The sequence below is a fragment of the Bombyx mandarina genome, chromosome 19, assembly GCF_030267445.1.
Source record: "Bombyx mandarina strain Sakado chromosome 19, ASM3026744v2".
Taxonomy (NCBI): Eukaryota; Metazoa; Arthropoda; class Insecta; order Lepidoptera; family Bombycidae; genus Bombyx; species Bombyx mandarina.
The window spans coordinates 10,803,095-10,821,932 of record NC_143225.1 but is presented as its reverse complement, the minus strand read 5'-3'; the positions used below and the strand labels follow the sequence as shown (position 1 = coordinate 10,821,932).

Sequence of the window (18,838 nt, the reverse complement as noted above, 5' to 3'; positions counted from 1 at the left end):
TGTATGTGGAAAAAAAGCGCTGCTTTCACATCATTTGCGTTGGTCGTGTGCATTTTGGCCAGGGATTGTTGGCAGATAATTGATATTGTAGCTGTAAGGCATTGGCTTGGAATAGCACCCCCCGTCTGTTCATACGTGTCATAAAAGGCGACTGAAGTTTGGCCGGAGCGTCACACCGTAATCTCAATTGTCTATACTTCTATACTAATATTATAAAGAGGAAAGATTTGTTTGTATTGTATTGAATAGCCTCCAAAACCACTGAACCGATTTGATAAAATCTTCCACTGTTTGGAAGCTATACTATTCCCAAGTAACTTAGGCTATAATCTTTTTTGAAAAAAATTAGTGATCCTTACTAATACTCAAATAATGTGTAAAAAAATTACCTAACATATTCTTTACATCGCGTACCCTGCAAAAACTATTGATAATAGAATAAAATAATGTACTACGACTTTGTAGAACACATTATTTTTTCCAAAAAATGTCGCGGCAGTATATGTCTAATTATTGTAGTCATGCCGATATAAGTGTTTTTTATTTTTAAAAACTAAAGCAACGTCAAATATCGTTGAAATTTTTGTTAAAGACCCGAGCGGAGCCGGAGCGGGCCGCTAGTATTGTATAAATAAAGACAGTATTTTATTTCACATTGGATCGAATGTCAGCTTCGCGATAGAAATAGGCGGGATGATTGTATCTATCAGTGCGGTATTAGAATAGCCACTACCAACAACAAGTCTCAAGACTCAGAGAATGCTGTTGCTTTTTCTCTTGCTGCTTCTTACTTGGATTTTACAACACGTATAAAAAGAGATCTGGTGGTACTATTCTCTGGGATATGTGGTATCACGTATTTTAAAGTTTGATTTTGGACAATGAATGTTCACTTGGTACACCACGTCTTATTTATTGATAGTATCACTAAATAATAGTAGGGTAAATACGAATGTTATTTTAAATGAAATTAAGGCGTATTTATTAAATTCGTGAAAGAATTTCTGTTCATCATTGATCGTTTGAAAAATATTGGCGGGACCTGTTGCATACCCCTTACCCTGCCACTTCATATATATGTACTACAAGCATCGCGAAGTTTCTCTCAGTTAACGGCTCAAGCTCCACAGCGATGCCCGTCTGGTTGAACTCTGAAACGCGCGAAAATTAGTTATTTTTCGAAACCTTTAACTTTCCGACTTGCGTATAGGTTAGAAATTATAATGTAATTGTTAATATGTAATTGTATGTAACTTTTATTTGAAGCATTTTTAGATATTTGAACTTTATTCAGTGGGTATTAGTGATGAAACAAATGAAGATTTAGGAAAAATTTTATAATTCTGTATCGAGTCTCGTTTTCTTTGCGGCTGTTGATTCATTGAAAGGCTTTTTTTGTTGTAAATATAATGAAGTGCTCTATAAAGATGATCATCTTTACGTGTGTATTGGTCTTACCGATGTTGTCCGGTACGGTTTTAAACAAAACTGTGTACAAAATAGGGGTCTTAATGGCCTCTCGGTTGGACTCGCCTTTTGACTTGGAAAGATGTGGACCGGCTGTGGACCTGGGACTTAAGAAAGTGAATGAAAAGTTTCTTTCGCATCACGGAATTGAATTGGAGAAGGTTCAAGGAAGGTATTGTTTTTTTTAATTCTTTTTTTACATTTGTTTCTTTAACAAGTCGCATATTAGCCTATGCGAGCAGGAAAGTCGCAGTTGTGATTTATGTTTATATTTCAGTTTTAGAGTTATACAATTCACTTTACGAGTTGTTGCCCAATGCTGAACTTATGCTGACGTATATTATAATTTTAATCGAGGGTTTTTACAATGACATAGAAAGATAGAAAATCTGCAGCATAAATAAAACAACATAAAATGCGACTCCCAATGTTTTCTCAATGCTTATTTGTTTAGCCATTGTGGGTAGAGTGAAAAAACGTAATGAAAAATCTAGTAAGTCTGAATTTAGAAAATATTATACATCTTGATATTTATTTATTCTATCTGTGTATATGTTATGAAGCCCCCTAAACGAATGGACCGATTTTGATGATTGTTTTGTGGATTCGAGAATGTTTTAGTGATTTTTACAAATCGGTCTACTACAAAAAACATATACACATAAAGTATATACATATACTTTAAAACGAAAGTTTGAAATTTTCTGATTAAGACATGTATACATGACAATTTCTGTCAGCTATATAATTATAAAAAATAATGAAAACGATAATTTTTAAATTACGCATTAAGCACGCAATGAGTACTAGTTCTGTGGCGAATCAGTCAAGCGTCTCGGCTTAAAGGCTAAGACATATTCAATACAGTTAAGATTCGACCTCATGCCTGATGTGTGGCATTCACATTGAGAAGTGTACAGGTAACAACATAATACCAGACGAGTCGTGACTTTGTCTACCTATCTTCCTACCTAATTTTTTTTTATTTATTTTTTATTGCTTACATGGGTGGACGAGCTCACAGCCCACCTGATGTTAAGTGGTTACTGGAGCCCATAGACATCTACAACGTAAATGCGCCACCCACCTTGAGATATAAGTTGTAAGGTCTCAGTATAGTTACAACGGCTGCCCCACCCTTCAAACCGAAACGCATTACTGCTTCACGGCAGAAATAGGGAGGGCGGTGGTACCTACCCGTGCGGACTCACAAGAGGTCCTACCACCAGTAATTACGCAAATTGTAATTTTGCGGGTTTCACTTTTATTACACGATGTTATTCCTTAACCGTGGAAGTCAATCGTGAACATTTGTTGAGTACGTATTTAACTAATTTATTTACCTACCTTATTACGTTACAAAGGTTAAATTTCATATTGTAATAAAATTCTACAGTAACAAGGAATGGTAAGTACACAAGAAATTTCATCATAAAGAGATTCTGGAAGAATAAATAACTCGTACTTAATGAGGAATTTAATATTTGCATATTCCTTCTGTGTTATGCGTTTTAAGCATTTTTGTCTGAAGCAATTTCAAATTAAGTAAAAAGCTTCATTTTATTCTTTATTGTTGTAATGAGACAGAAAAGCCGATCTAATGGTATCATAGGCCATCATAACGTAAGTTTTTTTTTTTTTTTTATTGCTTATTGTACGAGCTCACAGCCCACCTGGTGTTAGGTGGTTACTGGAGCCCTTGGACATCTACAACGTAAATGCACCACCCACCTTGAGATATAAGTTCTAAGGTCTCAAGTATAGTGACAACGACTGCCCCACCCTTCAAACCGAAACGCACTACTGCTTCACGGTAGAAATAGGCAGGGCGGTGGTACCTACCCGTGCGAACTTACAAGAGGTCCTACCACGAGTAAAGCAGACCATGGACCCAAGGAAATATTTTGGGGCCCTATTTGCGGGTTACCATGTGCCATTAGCCCACTGAGTTTCTCGCCTGATCTTCTCAGTGGGTCACGTTTCCGATCCGGTGGTAGATTCTGCGAAGCACGGCTCTTGCTAGGGCCAGTATTAGCAACATTCCCGGTTAGAGCCCCGTGAGCTGCTCACCTACACGTTAAAGCGAAGCTGAAATAGCCTCTCAAGGCTATCAGAATAGGCAAGAAAAAAAAACCACGTACCTTATCAATATTCAACATCCATTATAGGAATTTTAAGTCGTGTCAATACTAAACGTGTATCGTATTTTTGGTAATTACGTTGATTTTTAAAGCAAACGCGGCGGTGATCGAAATATAACACTAATAATATAGAAAAGTTCAAAGCGATTCTAAGATAGGTTGAAAGTCGACACAGTAATAAAATTTGCGTTATACCTACTTTAGATTCTGTTAACGTTCATTTTATATGTTTTCATCAAGATTATTTAGCTTCACCGTAAAGATTACTTTTATTTTTTGTTTGTTTCGCATACATAATTTAATAGCCAATATAATAGGGAAGAGTTTTGTTCAGAAAAGGAAAACGTTGGTAGAAAATTGAAATTGTTATGAAAATTTAACGATTATGGCTATTGTATATATTAGAAACTTCTCAATAGCTCGATTCTTCAACGAAAATCAGTCAAGTGAGGTGGAAAGACAGATCAAGTTTCAAAACCATCAACCAACTTCTTTTTTTATTACGGGCGGTGTCCGCCCCTTTGGTGCGGTTGGGTAATGTTGGACTTTCTACTGATGTTTGGAGCGCCCGCGGGTCCAAGGATGTTTTAGGGCCCAACGTCATCCACGACTGAATTGTTCCAGCTGAGGCAGTGTTAAGACTCTGCTTATACCTAGTCAGGTCATAAGTATTGTCACACAGTAAAAACTTTTCTTTTAGAATGCTGGCCACAAAAAAGTTTATTGAATTCGAATTTCGAATTGTTCATGAAAATAAAAGTGTATACTTTTAGAATTTTACCCATTTTTAAATATGGAGTGGACGCTTAAAGAAGACCGTGTTGCAGTTATTGCGTTGCATCGTTGCGGTTACGCGCCAATTCAAATTTTTAACATACTGAAAAATTTTAATATAACCAAAAGATTCGGTTATCGTACCATCAAACGATACAATGAAGACTCTAGTGTAGATGGCAGGTCAAGAAGTGGTCGCCCTCGGTCTGTTAGGACTCCAGCAGTGATAAAAGCTGTGAAGGCGCTAATTCAAAGAAATCCCAAACGTAAGCAGAAACTGTTGGCCCTTCAGATGGGGTTAAGCAGAACCACGGTGAAAAGGGTGTTAAATGAAGACTTAGGGCTTCGGGCATATCGAAGAAAAACAGGACATCGTTTGAATGCTCGTCTAACGGACCTGAGACTGAAGAGATGCCGCGCTTTGTTGAAGCGGTACGCGGGAAAAAAATATCGGGAAATTCTTTTTTCGGATGAAAAAATTTTTACCGTAGAAGAGCTACAACAAACAAAATGATAAGATGTACGCACACAGTAGTGAAGAAGCGAGCAACCGTATTCCGCGTGTCCAACGAGGTCATTTTCCATCCTCGCTCATGGTATGGTTGGGAGTTTCTTATTGGGGCTTAACAGAGGTACATTTTTGTGAGAAAGGTGTAAAAACGAATGCAGTTGTATATCAAAATACAGTCCTGATGAACCTTGTGGAACCTGTTTCTCATACCATGTTCAATAACAGGCACTGGGTATTCCAACAAGATTCGGCGCCAGCTCATAGAGCGAAGAGCACACAAGACTGGCTGGCGGCGCGTGAAATCGACTTCATCCCGCACGAAGACTGACCCTCCTCCAGTCCAGATTTGAATCCGTTAGATTACAAGATATGGCAACACTTGGAGGAAAAGGCGTGCTCAAAGCCTCATCCCAATTTGGAGTCACTCATCCTTGATTAAGGCAGCCGCCGATATTGACATGGACCTCGTTCGTGCTGCGATAGACGACTGGCCGCGCAGATTGAAGGCCTGTATTCAAAATCGCGGAGGTCATTTTGAATAAACTTTAGTGTCATAAGAATCTATGTTTTGTTAAGTTCATTTTGGTATATGAAAGGTTACATAATGAATAAACTTGTTTCAATTATTTTACATTAAACATGTGACAGAATTTATGACCTGACTAGGTATATAAATCTACAGTGGTTTTTACGGATGTGCCGTTATAACTACCGAACCATGCATCCGATTGACTTGAAACTTGGTATCCACGTAGAAAATACATGTACTTAATGGATAGGCTAATATTTATATGAGTGTTGGACTTCCTAATAATAATGACAATAAATAATAATATTAATTTTAAATGCGCAGCGAAGCGGTCGAGTACGGCTAGTTATAAATAAAATTACTTTGAGCACCTTAGTCGTCCATGAACGACAAAAACTAAAGTAGATATTCCAAACGTCGAAAAGAATATAATTACATTAAAAAAACACGAGACTAAACCGTTTGATCGTGTCTACGAATCATAGACTTGGCAATACTTGGCAAAGTTGTTGTTACGAGCGCCTACGTGCGACAGAGGCCGTGATTGCATTTCCACAAAATATAACTTGAAGTCACAAGGAAGCGAGATTTTGAGTCATTGAATTGACTATATACCAGTTACAACTACAGAATGGAAGAAATCCGTTCTGAATTCGTAGCCCGAATCACGTAGCGACACTTACAATATGAGTTTACATATACATATAACACAATATATCACATCATACAAGTTTCAAACAATCACATTCTGACTGATTCTACCGAGATATTCAGCTTAACTGCTGAGTAGAAAACCCGACTTTTGTGGTTCACAGTGACCATAAACCACTACAATTTCTCAGTAATAAATCAATACTATAATCTAATTCATTGCAAGTAATTTAAAACGCTTAAAACTAAACTGAAATTTATAGTTTAATTTATCGACATGAAAACTACTTTACGAAGTTACTGAACAACTTTACTTCAATTTTTCCAATATTGGTAGCTGTCATGTACCAAAGATGATTAATCGGATCAAGTTTTCTCTTTGATTTCGTAGCTTTGACCTTTAGCCGGATAAGTGAATAAGAAAATCTTCTTTTATATGTAAAAGGATAATTTGATTATATTTTTAATCATTTAAGTCAAAAAAATTTGGTGAGAAATGCGATTGTTAAGCTGTAAAAGAATGTTTACTGTATACCATACTCTTGCAACTGGTGGTAGGACCTCTTGTGAGTCCGCACGGGTAGGTACCACCACCCTGCCTATGTTTGCCGTGAAGCAGTAATGCGTTTCAGTTTGAAGGGTGGGGTAGCCGTTGTAACTATACTGAGACCTTAGAACTTATATCTCAAGGTGGGTGGCGCATTTACGTTGTAGATGTCTATGGGCTCCAGTAACCACTTAACACCAGGTGGGCTGTGAGCTCGTCCACCCACCTAGCAATAAAAAAAATGTTTACTGTATACCATACACTCCTCTTGCATTTTGTTAATAGTGGTCGCTGCTTCGCTCGCGTGCACTAGGAAAAGCGTCTGTATAGATTCCAGTTGAAATGAGATGTTTTTTCGGGATAAATTGTAGTCTGTATCACTCCCCAGACCTAACACTATCACTTTAAAAAAAATCATGTCATTTAATGCCAATTAACTAATTATGATTTGTTACGGTCACTAATTGTATCAAAAACATATTTTATTGTAATTAGTTACGCGTCAGTTATTCCACGTTGATAGTACCTACTACCATACCGTTGGTCGGATCTGATAACTGCGCTCACTGGACTCCCTGTTGCGAACGCCCTGAGAGAAGCCGAAAACCGAAGCAAATGGAAGCTGAGGGTACAAAGAGCCACGAAGGGCTTTCAAGGACACGACCTTCAGCAATGAAGTAAAGAACCTACTATGACAAAAACCTCCCCATTAAGCTTCGAACAACTGAACCAAGTTACAATATAATCGGATAAATAGTTTCGGATCACATAGAGGCCAAACGTTCATGTTTGTTTATACTGAAGACTAGTCAAGCCCGGCCGGCTTTGCTTTGTCAATCTTTGATTTGGTTCTGATTTGATCGCTACCAAACTTAATCGTATCATATCCTAGGCCAAACTGAAGATTACTTGAAAATTTTATCGAAATCAGTCCAGCCGTTTCGGAGTCTAAAGGGAACATACGCAAATCGACTTTAAATATATAGATGCATGGATTAAATGTGTTTTTCTTTTTTTTTGACGTGACAAAGTCTTATAATTCGATGGAGCCGGCTGCACGCACGAAAAAAAGTGACTCATTGAGGCGTTCCATTTAAGGCTCGAAGTGTAAGCGAGAGCGCGCAACGTGCGACAAAGAGGCACAATCGGCCTCCGCGTTCGGCAGCGTTCGACATCTGTCTCTCTCCTACTTGAGTGAGCAATGCATCTGCGTGGACAGCTGCTATAGAATAATACATTTACATGTTTTTGTCAAGTATAAAGTTCAGTGAAAAGTGAATGTGGTGTCTTGTCCATACAAAATATCTATCAAAAAAATAAATTATAAATTTTCTTTTAAAAAATGAAACCATTCCATTTGTAGTTTCTTATGACGTTGTCACGTTCAACTATCTTCAGTAAACCGACTTTACAGACAACCGATATATTTTTTTCAATTTTTTTTAAAGATCTTTATTTTTAAAAATTTCAAATTGTTCCAATATTTTTAATAGTTACCCATCGTGCTCGGGCGCCATAGCTCCGGGTTTGGCCGCCGATATGCACTTCAAGAACGACGTGATCGCTTTCATCGGACCCGCGTGCGCGTTCGCCTTGGAACCGGTTGCGAGATTGGCCGCTTACTGGAATACTCCCATCATCACCGGAATGGGGGATCAGGTATGCCTTCGTATTTTTTTGCGCGTTGCTTGAATAGAGTGTGGGGCGATTCAACTAATTTTACGAAAGCCCCTAAGTGAATGTCGCGCGCCATACTGAGATATCAGATCGACGCCGCAGTTGTAAAGTATTAAGGTTGTATATAGCAGTAACAGGTACGATAATGGCGACGCCCTACCACTAGTTCGAATGAATTACCGTTAATCAATCTGTTACAAACTGCTACTTACAATCCCGAAACACCACCCACCGACAGTGGTTAATAATATACCTATACATATGTAATTGATTGCAAAAACAGAAAACAAAACAGAAAAATCATTGAATTTTTTTAAATATCAAAATTCAGTCGCCCATTTCAGAGCTGTTGTATTGTGTAAAAAACTAATTATTTCCCATTCATGAAGTATCTTGAAGTCGTATGCTATGCAGTAGCATACTTATGACTTACATGAAAACATTATAAAAATACTAGCATTTCCTTTTTCAAATCTATCGAGATTAATTAATCTCCTTCGATCGTTTCGTAACATTTCTTTTTACTACATTTAACTACCCACAAATCAATATGCAAATTTCAATTCAATTCAAGGAAAGTATAAAAATCTTTAAATAACGTAATGCTTTATCATCCAAAATTCACAAATGAATGAATTCGCAGAAATGTTTGTTATTCGAAAGTTCATTAATTTGCGACGACCGAGTTAATTCGAACTGAATATTATTCGAAATCATAAAGTGAACAGCAGCTATGAAAATATTTATCGCTGCACTTGATGTTGTTTTCAATGTATATATGTACTTCAATTTATGTAAAACAATACTACTAGTAATGAATTTATTATTGTAGAATATGAAACAAAATAGGAGTGACGTGCTTTAATTGTTTTTGAAATTGTGTATCTTAGGCCCTTCGTACACAAGGCTACGTAAATCTTAGATACTCGACGATTTTAGTCTCCAAGCGACTACCGCCATAGAAATCCATTGAGGTTCGTACACGAGTCGCGTCGCCGATATTCGTTCCGCGACTCGCGTCGTGTCAATCGCGCGCGACCTGCTTGTCGAGATCTTCGCTACATAAGTCTCGGCGATTTCCAAGATAGCGGAGCAATTTTTTAATAATACATTTATTTCTGAGGTGGAAAAATATCCTTGTTTATATAATTATAAATTAAAGGAATACTCAAAAAAGGAAATAACAGAAAAAGCTTTTCGTAGTCGTAGGAAAGGCCGTTAATATAACAGGTTGGTACATTTTTATAGTTTTAAAAATAGTCAGTACATAGTTTTGTAATGAAAAAACACTTTTAGGCGGTATATTCTTTTTATTAAGCTTTTGTTTTAGGTATTTACACGAATTTTGTGTACATTTTATTATGATAGCCGATGTTGTAAGCCAGATTGCCGACGCTGTTGTTGTGATCTAGGATCATTATCTAGCGTACCAGATATCCGTATCCACTATACCATAAACAATACAACAAGTAATATCTGATGTTAAATTAATGGTATAGTGATTAGTCACTATATAGATAGGCAACTCGCGTCTTGCGATTCATTGTCGTGTGTACGGACCGTGTGCTACTCGATACTCGCGACTTGATACTAATGTCGTTGACAACATTAGTATCGAATATTTGCGTAGCCTTGTGTACGAAGGGCCTTACTGTTTTAATCATTCGTTTTCACGATCGCTCGACCGTCCTTGATTCAATGTTAAGCGACGAAATACGGCAATGTAAATGTAATTACCTTGCAGAATAAACCTTAGTGAACATATAAAATAGATAGAGGTACTTCCAGATTTCCTAAACAAAGAAACAATATATAATAACATATACGTGATAAGGAGAATATTGTTTGTGTTTGTAATTTATAAGAAAAATATAATTTAAAGCTGAGAATATTGAAATTCAGATACTCGATCTACAGCGTAGACACAACGAATTCTGTTAGTTTGATGGCAGGCTAAGCTGTAACACCAATATTGTTTATTAATAAATCTGTTATATAAAGATGTGTAAACGTAAAACGGTAATTAGTTAATTTATTTAAATATATCTAAATACATCTGATAGTATCCATATATATCCACAATGGCTTTTTTGTCAGGAAAAAATCGCCGGACTTCTGCCTTCCACTGGGGATGGAAGGCAGGGCATATCCCCACATCTGAACCTCGCATGACACAGAAGTCATGAAAAGGCAAAGGAGGGAAAGCGAAGCGCTTAGTGCAGAGCACATCTCTCCCATCACCCTCCCCCTTGGGGACAAATTAAGGGGGCTAATATTTAAGAAGGCTTGATTATTTTCAAAAGTAGCAGCTATGTTTATAGTCTAGACATACCCGAGATACATAGAGTCAATCAAAATTGTTTGTTTAAATTGTTAAAAAAAACAATTTAAATTGATTATATTTATCTCAAACGATCGATTAGAATTTGTTTAAAAAGGAATAACATCTTACACTGCAACTATTCATATTACAATAAAGAGCATTGCATAGTAAAAATGAATTTATTTTAAATTGTTTTAAGTCAGTCAAGGTTTTTAAAACGACGACATTGCGTTTAGGAAGGACATTACGGCTTCTGGGAAGAGCTCTACGAGATTTAGAATGTCGTAGCACGTATGCTACGTGGGCGTAGTCGCGTATCTGGCGTAGTCGCGTAGCTGACGTACCTACCTTTTTTCCTATTTGATTGCTTAAGGAGTACTTTGCTGAATCCACTGAACAAATCTAGCGAGAAACTCAGTCAGTTGTATGTGGGTTTGACGTACCAACCGGTCATCGTTCTCGAACTCGTCGCTTGCGACGAAAGGCTGGGCAAGTGAATTAACACACAAACAGCCCACTGAGTTTCTCGCCGGATCTTCTACGAAGCACTGCTCTTGCTAGGGTTAGTGTTCGCAACGTCGTCAGGTTTGAGTCCCGTAAGCTCACCTACTAGTTAAGGCTACGCTGAAATGGTCTCTCAAGACCATCAGCTTAGGTAGGAAAAAAAAAGACGTACCAAAGAAGATTGATAAGTTTTTAAATAGACTGTTATCTTCGTACCTTTTTCTGCCGCAAAGCAGTGAAGCGTTCAAGTTTGAATAATTGGATAAACGTGCGACTGCGGACTTTGTGTAAATAGATATGCAATAACTTTTTAACTACTTTTGTATTTTAATTACACGTTATCATTTCTTTTGTTAAGGTTATGTGCATTTATGGCACCTATAGTTAGATTTTAAACACTGGTCGTATATTTCGAGACGAATACATCTAGGAATATCAGAACAAATAAACCGAGACTGCCAGACTTAAATACGAAATGTCGTTCTAGCTGGTGGCAGACATCCGTCCCACGCTTACGAATACATGTATCGTAGTTGTGACTATGATGAGTTGTGTTCTCTCTTTGTGGTGCAGTGTAGGCGAATTTTCTTTTTTTATTGATTGATGCAACGAAGCCTTTATTTGAATATAAAAACAGAATTTATGTTTCATCTCTAAACGTACCTAAACCATTTATCCGACCGCATTGAAACTTCGTATAATTGTTGTTTCAGTTCTAAGTGAAGTTTTTGTTATAGTATTATATTATTAACGTCTGAGAAGTAGCGTAACAATATTCCAATATTCCAATATTTTTACGCCGGTAAGAGCAACGCCATATATCGTCGAATAGTAAAAATGATTATCAAAATAACTAGTAAAATCGAGAGCGTTCGATAAGTACAACGCCATCTATTATCAAATATCGGAAACACATCGAAACTACTCGACCGGTCAAGAATGTTCTCGATAATTCGAGGGATGTCGGATCGACTATAAAAGCGTTGCAGAGGTAACACGAAGAATGATTTCAAGAAATCGATAATGTAGTGAAAGGAAAACGAATTAAATTACATTAAATCGGTCAGAGCTCCGGGATGAAAGCGGTGTGCCTGTTCTCGGAGAATTGCGTGCTCTCTACCTATTTGAGGGCGATCGGTGTTGTTCGTTCTTAACGCTTGCGATAAATCATTAGAAGCGATCAGGGATTTCAGTGGAAATTGAGTTTACAAAAAAAGTGATTGTTCACTTCTATTCAATCGAGAATTACAAAGGTAGTTAAGTACATTCGTTTGGTGTTTGTTACTAATTCTCACCTGCATTCTCTTAGTGTCTATTTTATTTGTAAAAAGAAGAAATAGTTATTGATTTATCGGAGATTAATACTTAAAGCTTTATTCAATTACAACAAGGACAATTAAAAAAAAGAGTGTTAGCGAGAAGTTGGGCTTAATGGATTACCCGATCAAATTGGAGTTAAATGATCTTCATAAATTTAATTCTTAAATATATTTTTTTATTGCTTTGATGGGTGGACGAGCTCACAGCCCATCTGGTGTTAAGTGGTTACTGGAGTCCATAGACATCTACAACGTAAATGCGCCATCCACCTTAAGATATAAGTTCTAAGGTCTCAATATAGTTACAACGGCTGCCCCACCCTTCAAACCGAAACGCATTACTGCTTCACGGCAGGAATAGGCAGGGTGGTGGTACCTACCCGTGCGGACTCACAAGAGGTCCTGCCATCAGTAATAATTAATGGACACATATCGCGACAGCCAGCAGAGTCTATCGAGAAACTTGTTGTTCAGGGTAAGAGGTCAATAGTAAAAGATCTCTTGGACGAAGCCCCATGCGCTGAACTGATCGAGTGAAAACTCTTACCAAAACCCGACTTAACGAGTGCGCGCGCCAAGCTTCAGTTTGTGAACTATGGAAAACAGTTGCTACATTAAGAAACTCTGAAACAAACTCATGCTAATATTATCAATGTGATAGTATGTATGTGAAGGATTATGTATGTGAAAGTGTAATTGTGTATGTGAAAGGCGATTGCATGCAGCAGAGATGCGAATGTTGCGATGGATGTGTGGAGTAACGAGAATGGATAGAATACGGAATGAATATGTTAGAGGAAGTCTGAAAGTGACACCTGTGACAGAGAAGCTGAGGAGTGCGCGTTTGGGATGGTATGGACGTGTGATGAGACGAAATGAAAATGAGGTTGATAAGAGAGTATTAACTATGAATGTGGAAGGATATAGAGGAAGAGGTAGACCTAAGAAGAAATGGATAGATTGTGTGAAAGACGATATGGGTAAGAGGGGAGTGAGCGAAGAAATGGTATATGATAGAAGAGTATGGAAGGAGAAAACATGTTGCGCCGACCCCAGGTGACTGGGAGAAGGGTAGGATAATGATGATTAATGATGACGAGTATGTATGTGAAGGAATGGGTTTACATGATTTTTTAAAGTGATGGCATTAAAAACATTTCGTTCCAATAGAAAACTACATTGAATTTTTTTTTTGACAACGCGATCATACCCTCGTTTAACAAATAGTTTTCTCATAGAATTAAATTTAATTGTTATAAATTACGAGTCGCATGCTGTAAACAGGTACTACTACTTATTGCTGGTGGGAGCACCGCTCGTAAGTCCGCACGGGTAGGTACTACCACTCTGCCTATTTCTTCCGGGAAGCAGTAATGCGTTTCGGTTTGAAGGGTGGGGCAGCCGTTGTAACTAACTAGTCAGGTCATAAGTATTGTCACACAGTAAAAACTTTTCTTTTAGAATGCTGGCCACAAAAAAGTTTATTGAATTCGAATTTCGAATTGTTCATGAAAATAAAAATGTATACTTTTAAAAATTTTACTCATTTTTAAATATGGAGTGGACGTTTAAAGAAGACCGTGTTGCAGTTATTGCGTTGCATCGTTGCGGTTACGCGCCAATTCAAATTTTTAACATACTGAAAAATTTGAATATAACCAAAAGATTTGTTTATCGTACCATCAAACGATACAATGAAGACTCTAGTGTAGATGACAGGTCAAGAAGTGGTCGCCCTCGGTCTGTTAGGACTCCAGCAGTGATAAAAGCTGTGAAGGCGCGAATTCAAAGAAATCCCAAACGTAAGCAGAAACTGTTGGCCCTTCAGATGGGGTTAAGCAGAACCACGGTGAAAAGGGTGTTAAATGAAGACTTAGGGCTTCGGGCATATCGAAGAAAAACAGGATATCGTTTGAATGCTCGTCTAATGGACCTGAGACTGAAGAGATGCCGCGCTTTGTTGAAGCGGTACGCGGGAAGAAAATATCGGGAAATTCTTTTTTCGGATGAAAAATTTTTTACCGTAGAAGAGAGCTACAAGAAACAAAATGATAAGGTGTACGCACACAGTAGTGAAGAAGCGAGCAACCGTATTCCGCGTGTCCAACGAGGTAATTTTCCATCCTCACTCATGGTATGGTTGGGAGTTTCTTATTGGGGCTTAACAGAGGTACATTTTTGTGAGAAAGGTGTAAAAACGAATGCAGTTGTGTATCAAAATACAGTCCTGACAAACCTTGTGGAACCTGTTTCTCATACCATGTTCAATAACAGGCACTGGGTATTCCAACAAGATTCGGCGCCAGCTCATAGAGCGAAGAGCACACAAGATTGGCTGGCGGCGCGTGAAATCGACTTCATCCGGCACGAAGACTGGCCCTCCTCCAGTCCAGATTTGAATCCGTTAGATTACAACATATGGCAACACTTGGAGGAAAAGGCGTGCTCAAAGCGTCATCCCAATTTGGAGTCACTCAAGACATCCTTGATTAAGGCAGCCGCCGATATTGACATGGACCTCGTTCGTGCTGCGATAGACGACTGGCCGCGCAGATTGAAGGCCTGTATTCAAAATCACGGAGGTCATTTTGAATAAACTTTAGTGTCATAAGAATCTATGTTTTGTTAAGTTCATTTTGGTATATGAATGGTTACATAATGAATAAACTTGTTTCAATTATTTTATATTAAACATGTGACAGAATTTATGACCTGACTAGGTATAATGAAACCTTGGCACTCATATTTCAAGGTAGGTGGCGGTATTAACGTTGTAGATGTCTATGAGCTCCGGTAACCACTTAGCCTCAAGTGGGCCTCATATAAGCAATATCGCATAACGACTTAAAATTATAATATAAAAATAACGACATTTCTAATTATTATTAATACAAATACCGCGACCTTTATGAATATGCAGGAACATTGCCACGAATTTTCGGAATGCAAAGAATTTGATATCAAGCGACATGTGCATTCTTGACGTCCGTGCATGTTCAAACCGAACTTGTTTGAAACGAAATCTATTTCTGAAAACGTAAAACAGGAACCGAGCTTACGAGAAAATATAAAAAATCACCTTGAAAGTTAATTTGTATTTATTTTCGAGCCCGAACGTTTTGATTGAGTAAAATTAAAATTTATTTGTGTAATTTTCGTTTTGTTCACAATTAATTGCGTTTTTTTTTCGTGGATTAATACTGGAATGGTTTATTTAGTCCATTAAGTGTCTACGGGTGGTACCAATGTTGTGAGCCCTCGCAAATGGGTGCTGGTAGTTAGTTTTTTTTTTTTTTTTTTTTTTTTTTTTTTTTTTTTTTTATGATTGAAAGTTTACTGGTGGCCCGAAGGCCTTTCCAGTTTCACCAGGACAGGTGGGCGAGCTAAGGCTCAGCCAGGAGGGGTGGGATTTGCTAACAGCTACCCGAGCGCCTCCGAAGGAGACCTAACAGCTCAAGAGTAGCTGCTTCGCGAATGAATCTACTACCGGATTGGAATCGCGACCCGCTGAGAAGATCCGGCGAGAAACTCAGCGAGCTGATTCATGGGTTAGGTTGCACTCTTTGTCGAGTTCGACGAGTACGGTTACCGAGGCCCCTAAGCCTGCTCCTAGTGTTAGAGCTGAAGGCGTCTAATGCAAAGGTTATTGGATCTGATGGATCCGTAAGGACGTGTCTAGGGCGTCGACGGTGACTGGCTCCTGCATGATCAGGATTCGGAGAGTAGTCAACGGCGGCAACGATAAGGCGATTATCATGACGCATAGCCTTATCGAAGTATCGTTCCGACGCTGACTTCATGTATTTCCGAATTGATTCGAGGCCCAGGTCGTCGTGTAGGTCAACGTTCCTCACGAACCACGGAGCGCCGACAGCTAACCTGCAAAAGCGGGATTGTAGGGATTGGAGGGTGTCTATGTGTGTGCGGGCCGCGTGAGCGAACACCACACTCACGTAAGTCATGACGGGCCTTATGCAAGTTTTGTAAAGTGTCACCTTGTTCCGAAGGGACATTTTACTCCGCTTACAGATCATGGGGTAGAGTCTACCGAGAATAAACGCGGCACGGTCACGGACTGATTTTATATGCGGGCGGAATGTCATCGATGCATCCAGGGTAACGCCCAGGTACTTGACCTTCCTGGCCCAGGGTATGGGTTGTCTAAAGAGAGTAATCGGGGGTGTGAGATTCCTCCTCCTAATCCGGGAGGAAATCCGTGTGGAGCTTCCCCTCTGAAATAGCACCGCAGTACTTTTCGCTGGGTTGATGTCTATGCGCCATTTTCGGAACCACTGTCCTAGGGGTCCTAGGGCTGCGCTCTGAAGCTTCTTCGCGATTAGGGACTTATTTCTACTAGAATAGTAAACAGTCGTGTCGTCGGCGAATAAAGCTAAATGGGTCGGCGGCGACCGGGGAATATCGTTGACGAATAAGCTAAATAGGAGGGGTGAGAGGACAGAGCCTTGCGGGACTCCAGCTGTGAGAGGTCGTGGGGAGGAGCGGGTTCCCTCGACTCGATATCGAAAAGAGCGGTTCGACAAGAAGTCCCGTATGATGAGCACGAGACTATCCGGCACGCCCATGTTGAATAGTTTGAAAATCAAACCATTGTGCCAGACTTTGTCGAACGCTTTTGCGACGTCGAAGAAGAGAGCTCCCGTGTATAACGGTTTTGGTCGATTAAGCCCCACAAGAATGTGCTCCGTGAGGCGGTGCACCTGTTGAACGCATGAATGATTTGTACGGAATCCGAATTGTTCATCGATGAGAATGCCCTTGGATGAGACGAAATCTCTGAGGCGCTTGTAGAGCAGACGCTCATACAGTTTGCCTAGAGACATGAGGAGGCTAATCGGGCGGTAGCTCGTCGGATGATTTTTTGGTTTACCGGGTTTATGTATGCCGATAACGTCCGCTTCTTTCCACACCGCGGGAAAGATACAGTTCGCCATAGCGGCATTGAAAATAGATGCCAACATCACGATGAGTTGGACGGGTAGAAGTTTAATAACGCGGTTAGATATACCGTCGGAACCGGGAGCCTTGCGAGGACGTAGGTCTTTGATCAAGTCTTTAGCTTCCATCGGGGTGACGGGTGGTAACGCATCCGAGGGTGGCAAGGAGGCTCTGCGTTCTACCTCACTGTCTACTAATTCTACATGAACAGGGTCCACGGATTGAGTGCTGGGCGTGCACTGGGTTTGCAATGTATCGGCCAGCAGCTCTGCTTTTTCGTCATCATCAAAGGCCGCGAGTCGGCCTGAGGGGCCTACGAGGGGGGGCATAGTTACTACCGTATCCGATTTGAGAGTACGAGCTAAGCGGTAGTAAGACCTTTGGGAGGGCGCGAGTCCTTCTAAGAAATCAGACCATCTGGCATCTCGGACTTCGGCGATGCGAGACTTTACGTCGCGTTGTAGGGCACGCATTCGAATACGATTTTCCGCGGTAGGATACCTGTCGTAGGCGCGTATCGAGGCGTTCTTAGCTCTAAGGAGTTCCCTAATATCGTCGGACAATTTGAAGCGGTGAAGGAAGTCCTCCGCTACAACTTGTTTCGATGACCTATCTAATGTCGAGGTGATGTGTGATGTTAAGATGTCTATGGCTTCAGCGGTATCCTGAGGAGACGGGGTAGAGTCCGGGTTAAACGGGAGCGATGGTGGATCAGATTCAGCCAGGCTGATGCCCAGCGTGTGCCAATCCACCACAGTCCTCGTGACGGGAACGGAATCGGGAGCGCGACCGAGCTTCATGACGACGGGACGGTGGTCTGAATCTAACTCTGAAACTACTTCGATCGAGTGTAAGCGCAGAGTTACGTTTTTTAATAACGCTATGTCTAGTATATCCGGGCGATGCGCGATATTTAGCGGGTAGTGAGTCGGGGTTAACGGAGCGACGATATCGAAGGCGAGATCATCGACTAACGCGTCAAGCCGCCTGCCATTCGGGGTTGTGGTGTGTGAGTTCCACCTGATGTGTTTACAATTTAGGTCGCCCGCCAGAATGACAGAGCTCCCCATACCGAGCAGCGCCTCAATATCACTGCTTAGAACGATCTTATCCGGTGGAAGATAAACGGACGCGATAACGATCGGCGCGTGTCCCGTCAGTGAGATTCGGCACACTGATGCTTCGATATTAGCGAGCGCGGGAGGATCGAGCGGGACGCAATGCAGGGCTCTTCTATAGTAAATAACGGTACCACCACCACGGGCAGAGAGCCTGTCGTTCCTGACCATGTTATAGTTCGCGATTTTAGGGTCACGGCGCGCGGGCTTAAGTAGGGTCTCCTGCACTAAGAAAATGTCAATTTGATGGTCACGCAAAAAATCACAAACCTGATCACGTTGATTTGCGAGACCGTAAGCGTTAAAAAATCCTATTGTTAC

The 18,838-nt window shown here is 40.0% G+C and overlaps 1 protein-coding gene across 1 annotated transcript in view; it reads left to right on the top strand.

Moving 5' to 3' along the window:
- The first annotated feature begins 998 nt into the window (after nt 1–998).
- Nucleotides 999–18,838, top strand: part of LOC114239368 (atrial natriuretic peptide receptor 1) — an 87,556-nt gene continuing 69,716 nt past the window's right edge. The window contains exons 1-2 of the mRNA XM_089735432.1: nt 999–1,639; nt 8,114–8,279. Of these exons, the coding sequence (XP_089591558.1) occupies nt 1,410–1,639; nt 8,114–8,279 (396 nt within the window). The 5' untranslated portion in view covers nt 999–1,409. The remainder of the gene's footprint in view (nt 1,640–8,113; nt 8,280–18,838) is intronic.